General features: G+C 38.9%; 1 protein-coding gene across 24 annotated transcripts in view; it reads left to right on the plus strand.

Annotated features, from left to right (window-relative positions):
- Window positions 1-13,580, plus strand: part of ARHGEF6 (Rac/Cdc42 guanine nucleotide exchange factor 6) — a 112,666-nt gene that overhangs the window by 55,306 nt on the left and 43,780 nt on the right. For all 24 annotated transcript variants that reach the window (XM_081564915.1, XM_081564916.1, XM_081564920.1 and 21 more), the window contains 3 exons: window positions 4,029-4,123; window positions 7,204-7,299; window positions 9,113-9,235. In XM_081564915.1, the coding sequence (XP_081421041.1) occupies window positions 4,029-4,123; window positions 7,204-7,299; window positions 9,113-9,235 (314 nt within the window). The remainder of the gene's footprint in view (window positions 1-4,028; window positions 4,124-7,203; window positions 7,300-9,112; window positions 9,236-13,580) is intronic.

Consider the following 13,580-nt stretch of genomic DNA (forward strand, 5'->3'; position numbering starts at 1 on the left):
ATAAATGTAGTCCTGTTGAATTCTAGTGCAGCTCTTTCTATTTCTAAGAATAAAAAATGAATCCACGTGCTGAGTGTGAGTAAAAGTGATTATTTAACACACTGCAGTGAACAACAGCTCAGCTGGGCAGAGAGGTGTAAGGATGGACAAATTGAGTTTGGAAGGATATTCTACTGGATAAGGACTTGAACTTAGAGAAAAAACAGAAAAACTTCCATTAACAGATGAGAAATTTGTCCTTTGACTTTAAGATAACAGCTATAATGATACATAATTCACATACTACAAAAGTCACCACTTTAAAGTGTACAATTCACTGATTTTTAGTAAATTAACAGAGTTGTGTGATGATCACCACCATCTTATTTTATAACATTTTCATCACCTCAATAAGAAACCCTGTACACATTAGTACTCCCTCCCTCCAGCCCTTAACAACCACTAATCTACTTTCTATCTCTGAAGGTTTTCCTTATTCTGGATGTTTCATATAAATTGAATCATACAATCTTTGTTCTTTTGTGTCTGGCTTCTTCCTTAGCATAACATTTTCAAGGTTCATCCACATTGTAGAATGTCTTAGTAACTCATTGCTTTTTTGGACTGATTAATCTTCCTTTGTATGGATATACCAGGTTTTGTTTATCCAACCATCACTTGATGGACCTTTGGGTTATTATTTACAATGCTGTTGTGAAAATCGATGTGCAAATATTTACATAGACATGTTTTTTCTAGTAATGGATTACTGCGTCATATGATAACTCTATATCTAACTTTCGAAGAAGTGCCGAACTGTTTTCCACAGTAGTTACTTTCCATAGAAAGTTTTTGACTTTCCCACCAGCAATGTATGAAGGTTTCAGTTTCTCCATATCTTCACCAACCCTTTTTATTTTCTATTTTTTCTTTTTATTATAGCCATCCTAGTAAGTGTGAAGTAGTATTGTGGTTTTGATTAGCATTTCCCTAGTGGTTAACTATGTTGACTATCTTTTTATGTGCATATTGGCCATTCGTATATCTTCTTTGGAGAGATGTCTATTTAAATCCTTTGCCAACTTTTAATTGATTATTTTTATTGTTGAGTTGTAAATTCTGAATCGTAGACCCTTTTCAAATACATGATTTGTAAATATTTCCCCCATTTTGTGGGCTGTCTTTTTCTTGACAATGTCCTTTGGTGGGCTTCCCTGGTGGCTCAGTGGTAAAGAATCCAAAGGAGACACAGGAGACACGGATTTGATCCTTGGGTCGGGAAGATCCCCTGGAGAAGGAAATGGCAACCCACTCCAGTATTCTTGCCTGAGGAATCCCATGGACAGAGGAGCCGGCGGGCCACAGTCCATGGGGTTGCAAAAGAATTGGACATGACTTAGCGACTAAACAATGTCCTTTGATACATAAAAGTTTTTAATTTTCATGAATTTCAATTTATCTATCTTTAGTCTCTTGTTGCTTGTGCTTTTGGTGTCATCCAAGAATCCATTGCCAAATCCAAGGTCAGGAAGATTTCCTCTTCTGTTTTCTTCTCAGGGTTAACTCTGGCATCCATTTTGAGTTAATTTTTTAATATGATGTGAAGTAGGAGTGCAAATTCTTTCTTTGCATGGAGTTATCCAGTGGTACCAGCACCACATTTTTTTAAAAATATCTCTTTAAAAACCTATTTTATATTGGAGTATAGTTGATTAACAATGTTCGTGTTGTTAATTTAAGGTGTACAGCAAAGTGAGCCTCCAGCAACTCATCAATTATGGTTCAGGTTTTCCTACCTTGCTTCCCATTCCTGTGGAGGCTTCTTCTTATGGTTTTCTGCTCCAGCAAGATATGATCTCTATCTGCTTGCCTGTTTCTCTAATTTTGAGTGTATCATTTTTCCCCTGTGACCTCAATTCCCTGACAAATGTAAGCAAAGTTCTTTTTTTCCATTTTTTTAAGCTATTTACTTGTTTTTAGGATGGAGTAATGACTAGCAAATGCCTTAAATGCTGGAGTGGAAACCAGAGGTCCTCTTTCTTCTTTTTGGATATAGGCATGTATAGCTGTTTACAGTCTCCAAGCACTGTTTTAACTGCATCCTACAAGTTTTGTATGTTGTGTTTTTTTTTTTATTCATCTTAAGATTGTTTCTAATTTCCTTTGTTGTGCTTTGACTTCCTATAGGGGATAAAATTTCTATTCCATTATTGGATTAATTTCACAGTGCATTGGTACCTCCAGGCCCCTAGATGCACACTTCTGTTTAGAGTAGGCATTCCTCCTTAAGGAACAGAGAAACTGAAAGTAGACATGAGTGGCTGGGAGGAGGGGCTACAACTTAAGCCCTAACTTTTGAGGCCACCGCTGTAGCCTATGTCCCTGTCGACTAGGGGTGATATTGCCCTTCAGGTGACATTTGGCATTGTCTGGGCACATTTTTGATTGTCATACTTGGGTAGGGGGTGGCGTGCAGCTGACATCTGATGGGTAGATTCTAGTGATGTTGCAAAGCATCCTACAGTGCACAGGGCATCCCCTCACAACAAAGAGTGATCTGCTCTGAAATGTCAATACTGCCATTGAGGAACCTTTTTTGTAACCTTTAAATTGGGGGGGACTGTTTCCCAACGCACCCAGCACCTACATGTACAGTGTCTCCCTTACCTCTTCACAATGGTCCCTGAGGTAGGTGAAATGTCACAATCTGAGATGAGGCAAGTGAAACCTTAAAACTGAAGCGACCTGTTCATTGGTAGCAGAGCCTGGACTACCACCCTTCAGTTCAGTTATTTCAAAAAAAACCCCACAGCTACCTGGACCTCCAGGCGGTTTTTCCATTCCACCTTTCAAAAGAAGATCATCATGCACTGTCTTGTGAGTACACGTCTGGCATGTTGGTAGGTTAAGGGGCTTCTCCTGGCTAAGAATGCTTCACATGGTCTTGTGAGCCCCCTCTGTTTAATGTCTCTCCCTTTGCAGACAGAGTAGAAACTCCCTGAGGGCAGGCGTGGCCTTTGTCACCACATAGTGAAAGTCGCTCAGTCGTGTCCGACTCTTTGCGACCCCATGGACTGTCCATGGAATTCTCCAGGCCAGAATACTGGAGTGGGTAGCCTTTCCCTTCTCCAGGGGATCTTCCCAACCCAGAGATTGAACCCAGGTCTCCCGCATTGCAGGCGGATTCTTTACCAGCTGAGCCGCAAGGGAAGCCCTGTCACCACATAGACACTCAGTAAATTTGTGTTGAATGGATTAGGAAATATGAGAGAAAATACACCAAAATGTTAGGTTGGTGGATCTCTAAGATCGTGGAATGAAGGTTGTAGCTGCCTCCAGAAAAGGCTGGGAAATGGGGCATGACTCCAGGGCTGGTGGGGGAAGAGAAACTGTGGACCTATTTATTGATTATTTTGCCTATAGGATTTTCTTTTGACTATCATTAATAATACTGGTAAGCATCATTTCCCTCATTTAATTCCTCACATTTCAGCTTCTTTTTCTCTTTGAAATGTTTATACTAGCACTTTTTACTTTTAATTAAAAAAACAGTTTTAACCCTGCTTAAAAATTCAGTGTCCTCAGATTTTGTCACCTAAGATCTTCTCAAAAACAAAAATCTGTTTTGATGTTTGATATCAGTTATCGTGAAATTATCCTGACGTTAAATCTGTATGCCTTGGGGTAGTTGGTCTCAATCTTCTCAACCATAAAATGGAAATGATGATCCTTTGTTAGCTGAGACTTTTACTGAGGATAAAATAATTTAAAGCACACAAAAGCATTCTGAGCCATACTGTGTAAATGGTAGGGCCCCTCCAAATAAAGGTAATTCTGAAAAAAATGTTTGTATGAGTTATGCAGTATAACCAGTTGTCATGCAATTATTAGTTTGCTAGAATGCGTTCAGATTTTGTGTTCCTTACTCACAGTGCTAGCCTGAGTAAATAGGACTTTTCTTTCTTATAATTTGATTAAAAGATCTAAAACTGTATTTTACTTTGGACTTTTCTGACAATTACAATACCTTGATCTTTGTTTCTTTGTAGGTGTTACAGAATATCTTGGACACTGAAAAAGATTATGCTAAAGAACTTCAGTCTCTTCTTGTTACTTACTTAAGACCCCTGCAGTCCAATAACAAGTAAGATTTATATTTTAAACCCCTCACTAAGCAAAGCAAGATAATGTCAGCATATGGAGTCATTACTCTTATGTCACGGAATAATTGATTTTGCCCTTTAGAAGAATTTCCACAGATCACAGGTTGCCAAGAACATGGTCAAGGCAACAGAAATTATGCAAGATGTTGCTTTTGGAGAGCTTGACTTTCTCTCTCTTCTGGCTGTGGCGGGAATGAGTCGATCTGCTTTTCTGTTAGTCACCATTTTTATCTTGTCCGTTTTAAAAGGGATATATCTGGTTTTACCTTCCAGAAAAAGGACTTGCTGATGTTTTTATGCAGAAAGCACAGACACTGGAAATTCTTGTGCTTACTATGACCTTTGTTTGCCAGGGCAGAAACTCTTTCCCATGCTCTGAGAGTGGAAAAAGCGTGGCATTTTGTGAGTGTTCCTAAGAGCCATTCAAGCCAGTATTTCACCCAGGCCAAAGTGAATGAGAAAGAGATGTTAGAATGTTTTTCACAATCCAATATTCAACCCTTATTCTGGTCATAGAAATCCGAAGGCCTGAATTGCAAACTTACTTTTCACAAAATAAAACTGTTGACCACTCATTTTTTCGGTGCTTGTAGACCTGGCATATGTAACAAATAATGTCTAACTGCATTTGTGTGTTTTTATTTTAATGGATTAAACTTTCCTAGATATTATGATTTAAGTCAAATAGAAAATTTAGCAATTGATACGTAGAGTGGAGGACAGAAGCTTCTTCTTTTACCTCAGTTTGAGTATATTTTTGCCAAACAATTGCCTAAATTGTTGGCTTCTAGCTTAAATAAGTTTAATGATGTATTTCACTATTTTCTCCCTTTTTCTAAATCATGCTTGCTTAGGCATAATGTCCTATTAGATTTCCCACTTGGTTATTTTCATGACACTATGGGAATCTTACTTCAGTATGAAAGGATTTTGTATTCCTGTGTTTTGTCAGAGCTTAAATGATCAACAACAAAGTAGCTTTTGTTATTATTTTGTAAAATATGAAGTGCTCTGTGAATCATAGTTCATAGTTCTTGAGTGGAACTAAAGCTGAATGGAACTTCAGTGAATCACTGGGTCTAGTGCCCTGGAAGAAATGACTATCCTCATTGAATAAATAAGAAAACCAAATCCCAGAGAGGCTCACTGCCCTGCACATCACATGGTCAGTCAGTGTCCAGACTCAACCTGCTGTGTCTCCTGCCACTGAGTGAAATGTGGGTTTGGGTTCTAGAGGTGACAGGCAGAGGAGGAGAGGGAAACTGATGTGTTAAACCTGACAGCAGAGATGGTAAGATTTCAAATATAGAAGCGATTGATGAGCAATCAAGAACTAGACAAAGGAAAGGAAAAGAGCCAGGGCAGAGGAGGTGAGAGAACTGAGCCAGAACCGCACTGTTCCACAGAAATTCGAAACTGACTTACAGTCAGTTTCCATTGGTTCTGCCTTGTAGACCCTGAAGTAATTTGAGCAAAGCAGAATTTTGTTTAATCCTGAAGGGTCCAGCTAAGTGCTCAGTCAAGCTCCTACTGCTCTAGGGGAGCAACAGCCAGGAAAGCTGGCTAAACGGTTTCACTTTTGACACCCATGAGAGGGGTTTTTCAGCTTGTGGTTCAAGAGGGCATCAGAGTGGAGGAACTGGGTGCTTTTTATACTCTAGGGGTTACTGGTAACACTGTTTGGGTCTTCCTTTTCTTTGTCAGCAAAAATTACTCTCCTGGAAACCCTCCCCTAGTATTATTATATTAAGGAGAAAGAACATGTGGCAGACGTTGGCCTTTTAAGTCAATCTTCAGAAAAGTTTTCTTTCAAAAAGTGGTTAGGAGCATTTACTCTGGAGCTAGAATGTTTGAGTTCAACTTCTGGCTTCACCATTCACTGGCTTTGTGACTTTGGCTGATTTGCTTAACCTCTCTGTGTGTGGGTTTCCTTATGTGTAAAATGGAGACAGCAATAGTACCTATCTCATAAAGTTCTTGTAAGGTTAACACAAGTTGTTATTTGTAAAATGCTTACCTCAGTGTTAAGCGCTATACTAGTGTTGGCTCCTTTTTTTTTTTTTTTTTCGGTAAGAGAACAAAAGATGAGAAAATTCTTAGTACAGAGGTGATGGATAAAATTGTTCAGTTTGTCTTTGTTTGATTCCATTCCATTCCAAAAACAAACACACGCATCAGTACTATTTCTTCCCTCCTACTTCCTCTCCAGATTTCCTTGAGTTGATTTATGAGCCTTTTAATTTAAGAGAAGCTGGATTTTGCTCTTTTTCATTGTGCCTTATTTGGCATATATAATATCTTCCAATTACTGTCCCAGCTCCTCTAGGGGAGAGAATTCAAAAGTTTTTACACTTATTCCCAACTGTGATGTATTCTACCTACTTAGATTCTTATTTATTTTTTATTGAGATACAGTTGACATGTAAACATTATATTAGTCCAGATGTACAGTGTAATGATTCAGTATTTGTATATATTGTGAAATAATCACTACAGTAAATCTAGTTAAAATTCATCATCACACATAGTTACAAATTTTTTTTTCTTGTGATGAGGACTTTTAAGAGCTACTCTCTGAGAAACTTTCCAGTATGCAGTACAGTATTATTAACTATGGTCACCATGCCGTACAGTCCATCCCTATGCCTTCCTTATTTTATAACTAGAAGTTTGAATCTTTTGACCACCGTAATCCATTCCACCCACCCCTTCTCCCCCCCTTTTGAACCACCAATCTGTTCTCTATCAATGCTCAGATGTTAAGCACTTGTTACTCATTTACTCCTTGCTTTGTAAAATACCTAATGTCCCTTGTAAACACTCACTTTCTTTAGGATCATTATTCTTGTTATAGAAAAGGAAACTAAGGAAAGAAGTTTTAGAAAGTTGCTTAAGATCACAGAGTTGGTGTCAATTCAGAAGCAAAAGTTAAAATGTAAGAATTGCTTCCTTTGCTCCATTTGCCAGTTACTAGCAAACTATCACCTAACCAGACTAGAGAGAGATAGCTCAAGTCATCCCCAAGTTCTCTCCACTAAAGCTGCATATATATATTTTTCAGTCTGAGTACTGTGGAGTTTACATCTTTATTGGGAAACTTCGAGGAAGTATGCACATTTCAACAGACGCTCTGCCAAGCCTTGGAAGAATGTTCAAAGTAAGTGTCTCACATTGCCATTAAGATAGCTAGCAACATTGGGTTTTTTTAATGTGTGTTTTGTTTTGACTGTCGTCGTAGATATGGGCACTTTGTATTTATGCATTTATACATTTATTACAACTTTAATAAATTGCCCCAGTATAGAGAAAATCTGGACTTCCCTGGTGGCTCAGTGATAAAGAATCTGCCTGCACAGCAGGAGATGGGGGTACAATCCCTGGGCCAGGAAGAGCCCCTGGAGAAGGAAATGGCAGCCCACTCCAGTATTCTTGCCTGGGAAATCCCATGGACAGAGGAGCCTGGCAGGCTACATACAGTCCCTGGGGTCGCAAAACAGTTGGACATGACTGAGCAACTATACAACAAAAACAACAGAGAAAATCCACTAGGTGGTGGTATTCACAGTGTCAGACCACTAGTTGCTTATCAGTGTTCTACATCTAGTCAATTACTTCTGGCTTTATTTAAAAATTATATTGACAAATAAGGTCTAAATTGACTATGGATGATGCCTTTATCATCGATTAGATGGTAATTTGTACATAGCGAATTACTTTTCCAAGTAATACCTTTTTGTGAAGCACAATACATCATTGAAGGCTAGCTAGATCACTGAGGTGTTCAACTTCATACTGCAGAATGAACTGTGATGATCATCAGGCAGTTTATTTCTAGAGCAAGATTAGTTGTCCAAGTGGTGGATCTCAGACATTGGTGACTTTTGTCGTCTATAGGGAACTTGGGGGCAATTGCCTGTTTCTTGAGCTTAGTAAAGCACAAGTGGTTGTCCCTGGAGGAAGCTGGTGAGAACCCTCACAAGGAGACCTCAGGAGCCACTCCAAATGCTGATAGGGATCCAGATGATTGGTATGGAAAGATGGTGACTAAGAGCAGATTGCCATCTAGATTTGTCATCTTTGTTTTCCATTTTATAGAGAAACACATAGAAAAGTCCAAAGAATAAGCCAAAATTGTTATAATCGATATCTCCGAATGGTGGAATACCAAGTAATTTTTTTCTTGTGCTTTTCTGAGTTTTTTGCAAACTAAGATAGGTGACTTGTAATTTTAAACATCTGGATGTCACCTTGCCTAGCAACTGCCACCAAGACTACATAACACTCCTTTGTGATGTGTCATTTCTGGACTCAGTTAGTTTTGTCTGTACTTGAAGTGAAGTGAAATGAAATTCACTCCATCATGTCCGACTCTTTGCGACCCAATGGACTATACAGTCCATGGAATTCTCCAGGCCAGAAGACTGGAGTGAGTAGCTGTTTGTTTCTCCAGGGGATCTTCCCAACCCAGGGATCGAACCCAGGTCTCCCACATTGCAGGTAGATTCTTTACCAGCTGAGCCACCAGAGAAGCCCAAGAATACTGGAGTGGGTAGCCTATCCCTTCTCCAGCGGGTCTTCCCAACCCAGGAATCAAACCAGGGTCTCCTGCATTGCAGGCAGATTCTTTAGCAACTAAACTATCTGTACTTGAACTTCATGTAAATTAATCAAGAGTATTTTTAGTGTGTCTGGCTAAATTTGAATATCATAATTTGAATAAGCATCTTAAAACCCCTATTAATGCAAAATAAGTATCTGACTCTATGTACTGGAGCTATGTTTGGTGGCTGGGGTTTAAAGCAATGGCCAAGAACTTGCATTTCATAGATAAAATGGTTATAATGTAGAAGTTTCTTTTTAACTTTGGCAAAAGAATTCAAAAGGCTTGCATGTTGCCAAGTTTAATAGAAATCATCTCCTTTATCTTGTTTTCTATATTACATTGTGTGTTCCACTTGTTTTACTTACAGGTTTCCAGAAAACCAACACAAAGTAGGTGGTTGTCTTCTGAGCCTCATGCCTCATTTTAAATCTATGTATCTGGCTTACTGTGCAAATCATCCTTCAGCTGTAAATGTGCTCACCCAGCACAGGTAAATTATTAACATTTCCCCCCTCTCAAAGTGGTTTTGCAATGATACCCTTTCCTCGGACTACCTATTTGGAAATCTAGAGTCTCCCTCTGAACTCTTGATTATCCCTATTCGTCACACCAGAAATCGATTCATAGTTATATGGTTTTATTGTCCATTCATGTAACAAGTAATTTATTGAGCACCTACTATGTGCAAAGTCCTATAGTAGCTGATGGGGATCCAGTTGTGAACAAGGAAGAGAAGATCCCTTCTCTCATGGAGCGTAGACTCTTGAGAGAAATAGACATGAAGTTATGTGTCACGTACTTTGAGCAAAGATTATAATTATACACTAATATAAGCTTTCGGATTCATGGAGAACAGCAGAACAGTGTCTCCTGTAAGAGTCCTTGCAAGGGATCCAGCTGAGCTCAAGTCTCTCCTGCCCTTCCTTACCCTCTGATGACTCATCCTTGACACATTCACTGATATATTCATCGGGACCAGGATTCTGTAGGATAGGCTTGAAGACACAGTTTTGACTTTGAAACTGTGTGCTAGAAATCCAGGTGGAACAATAGGAAGAACAGCACACAGAGGCTTTTATAAGTGAACTTAGAGTCTAGATTCAGACCAATATGATTCTGGAGGCTGCTCAAGACAGAAAAGACTTTTCTCTTAATTTGACTTGAACTCCCAGAGCCAGGCTGGAACACTAGTTGACACCAACCCTCAGAAAGTGATGGAAACTTTGGCTTTGTCTTGTTTTGTGAGGGGCTTGATTGGCTGTATAGAGCTGTTATGTAAGGGCATTTTGAAGGTAGAATTCCAAAGGTCCTCCTTGGAGGTCAGGTTTACTTCCCTGATGAAAGTTGTGAATTCTTATGAAATAGCAAATATGGACGTTGGAGTTTAAAGAAAGAGAAGCCCTGACTCTGGATTATTTAGGCAAGTGGCTCAACTGCTTAGAGCTAATAATAACACTGACAACGTGCCAAGCACATGATGTAAAAGCCTATGATAGAGTTACTATTATTACCATCTCTGCTTTACAGATAAGACATTGGAAGGTTAAGTAATCTGCCCAAGTACTCATAACTGTAAGTGGTTGAGCCAGAATTAGAATCCAGGTCTGTCAGAGTTCTAAAAAAAATGTTTTTATGGAGGCATGTATTTCACCTAAAAAGAGAATACGCTAAATGCAAATTTAAAGGATTATCATAAAACAAACACCTATGTACTTAAATAAAATGTTACCATTTCCTATTTAATATAATAGCTTTATTGAGATATAATTCACATACTATACAATTCACCCATTTAAAGTGTTAAATTAATTTAAGTAAATTCAGAGTTGTGCAACCATCACCATGATCAATATTAGAAGATTTTCATCATTTTCCAAACAAACCCATACTCATTAGCAGTGACTCTCCATTGCCAGACCAAGGCAACCACTGAAATACTTTAGGTCACTATGGATTTGCTTATTCTGAACATTTCATTTAAGTGAAATCACACAACATATGGCCTTTTGTGTCTGGCTTCTCTCACTCAGCATAATGTTTTCAAGGTTCAATGGTGCTGTTGCACTTATCAGTACATTGCTTTTTAAACTGTCATATAATGAAAAACATTCCATTGTATGGATACCACATATTGTTCTTCCATTCACAAGTTTGTGGACATATGGATTGTGAATGGTATTTTTATGAAGGTTCATGTACAAGTCTTTGTGTGGACATGTTTTCATTTCTCTTGACCATCCCTAAGAAAAAGAAATGCAAAAAGGCAAAATGGTTGTCTGAGGAGGCCTTACAAATAGCTGTGAAGAGAAGAGAAGCAAAAGACAAAGGAGAAAAGGAAAGATATACCCATCTGAATGCAGAGTTCCAAAGAATAGCAAGGAGAGATAAGAAAGCCTTCTTCAGTGATCAGTGCAAAGAAATAGAGACAAACAATAGAATGGGAAAGACTAGAGATCTCTTCAAGAAAATTAGAGATACTGAGGGAACATTTCATGCAAAGATAGGCACAATAAAGGACAGAAATGGTATGGACCTAACAGAAGCAGAAGATTTTAAGAAGAGGTGGCAAGAATACACAGAACTATACAAAAAAAATCTTCACGACCCAGATAATCATGATGGTGTGATCACTCACTTAGAGCCAGACATCCTGGAATGCAAAGTCAAGTGGGCCTAGGAAGCATCACTATGAACAAAGCTAGTGGAGGTGATGAAATTCCAGTTGAGCTATTTCAAATCCTAAAAGATGATGCTGTGACAGTGCTGCACTCAATATGCCAGCAAATTTGGAAAACTCAGCAGTGGCCACAGGACTGGAAAAGGTCAGTTTTCATTCCAATCCCAAAAAAAAGGCAATGCCAAAGAATGCTCAAACTACCGCACAATTGCACTCATCTCACACGCTAGTAAAGTAATGCTCAAAATCCCCCAAGCCAGGCTTCAACAGTACGTGACCCGTGAGCTTCCAGATGTTCAAGCTGGATTTAGAAAAGGCAGAGGAACCAGAGATCAAATTGCCAACATCTGTTGGATCATCGAAAAAGCAAGAGAGTTCCAGAAAAACATCTACTTCTGCTTTATTGACTATGCCAAAGCCTTTGACTGTGTGGATCACAGCAAATTGTGGAAAATTCTTAAAGAGATAGAGCACCGGGATGACCCAGAGGGATGGGATGGGGAGGGAGGTGGGAGGGGTGTTCTGGAAGGGGAAAACATGTACACCCATGATGGATTCATGTCAATGTATGGCAAAACAAATACAATATTGTAAAATTAAAAAATAGATAAATAAACTAATTTAAAAAAAGGGAGGGGATGTATGTATACTTATGGCTGATCCATGCTGAAGTTTGACAGAAAGCAACAAAATTCTGTAAAGCAATTACCCTCCAATTAAAAAATACATACATTAAAAAAAAAGAGAAATACCAGATCACTTGACCTGCCTCCTGAGAAATCTGTATGCAGATCAAGAAGCAACAGTTAGAACTGGACATGGAACAACAGACTGCTTCCAAATAGGGAAAGGAGTACATCAAGGCTGTATATTGTCACCCTGCTTATTTAACTCTAACCCAAGGGCTAGGGTTAGGGTTTCTCAGAGTACATCATGAGAAATGCTGGACTAGATGAAACACAAGTTGGAATGAAGATTGCTGGGAGAAATATCAGTAACCTCAGATATGCAGATGACACTGCCCTTATGGCAAAAAGTGAAGAAGAACTGAAGAGCCTCTTGATGAAAGTGAAAGTGGAGAGTGAAAAAGTTGGCTTAAAACTCAACATTCAGCAAATGAAGATCATGGCATCCGGTCCCATCACTTCATGGCAAATTGATGGGGAAACAATGTGACAGACTTTATTTTTCTGGGCTCCAAAATCACTGCAGGTGGTGACTGCAGCCATGAAATTAAAAGACGCTTGCTCCTTGGAAGAAAAGTTATGACCAGCCTAGACAGCATATTAAAAAGCAGAGACATTACTTTGCCAACAAAGGTCCGTCTAGTCAAAGCTATGGTTTTTCCAGTAGTTGTGTATGGATGTGAGAGTTGGACTATAAAGAAAGCTGAGTGCTGAAGAATTGATGCTTTTGATCTGTGGTGTTGGAGAAGACTCTTGAGAGTCCCTTGGACTGCAAGGAGATCCAACCAGTCCATCCTAAAGGAGATCAGTCCTGAATATTCATTGGAAGGACTGATGCTGAAGCTGAAACTCCAGTGCTTTGGCCACTTGATGCGAAGAACTGACTCATTTGAAAAGACCCTGATGCTGGGAAAGATTAAAGGTGGGAGGAGAAGGGGATGACAGAGGATGAGATGGTTGGATGGCATCACCGATTCAATGGACATGAATTTGAGTAAACTCTGGGAGTTGGTGATGGACAGGGAAGTCTGGCTTGCTGCAGTCCATGGGGTTGCAAAGAGTTGGACATGATTGAGCGACTGAACTGAACTGATCCAATTGTCCCAGCACTATTTGTTGATTTCTATTCTTATAAATCTGTTGCATTGTATTTTATGCCCCAGAATTGGATCTATCTTTGTGAATGTTGATGAGAACTTAAGAACTTATATTTGCTGTTGTTGAATAAATTTTTCAATAAATGTTGGTTAGATCAACTAGATGAATGATACTATTCTTTTCAATTACATCCTTATCAATTTTTGACCTGCTGAATTTACTGATACTGATAGAGGGGTGGATTACAATAGTGGAGCCATCTATTTCTCCTTCCAGTCTATCACTTTCTTTTCCCTCAAGTGTTTTGATGTTCTTTTGTTAGATTCATTTGTGTTAAGGATTGCTTTATCTTGTTGGAGAGATGGCCCTTTTAT

The sequence above is a fragment of the Giraffa tippelskirchi genome, chromosome X (genome assembly GCF_054371585.1).
Source record: "Giraffa tippelskirchi isolate mGirTip1 chromosome X, T2T-mGirTip1v1.2.pri, whole genome shotgun sequence".
Lineage (NCBI taxonomy): Eukaryota > Metazoa > Chordata > Mammalia > Artiodactyla > Giraffidae > Giraffa > Giraffa tippelskirchi.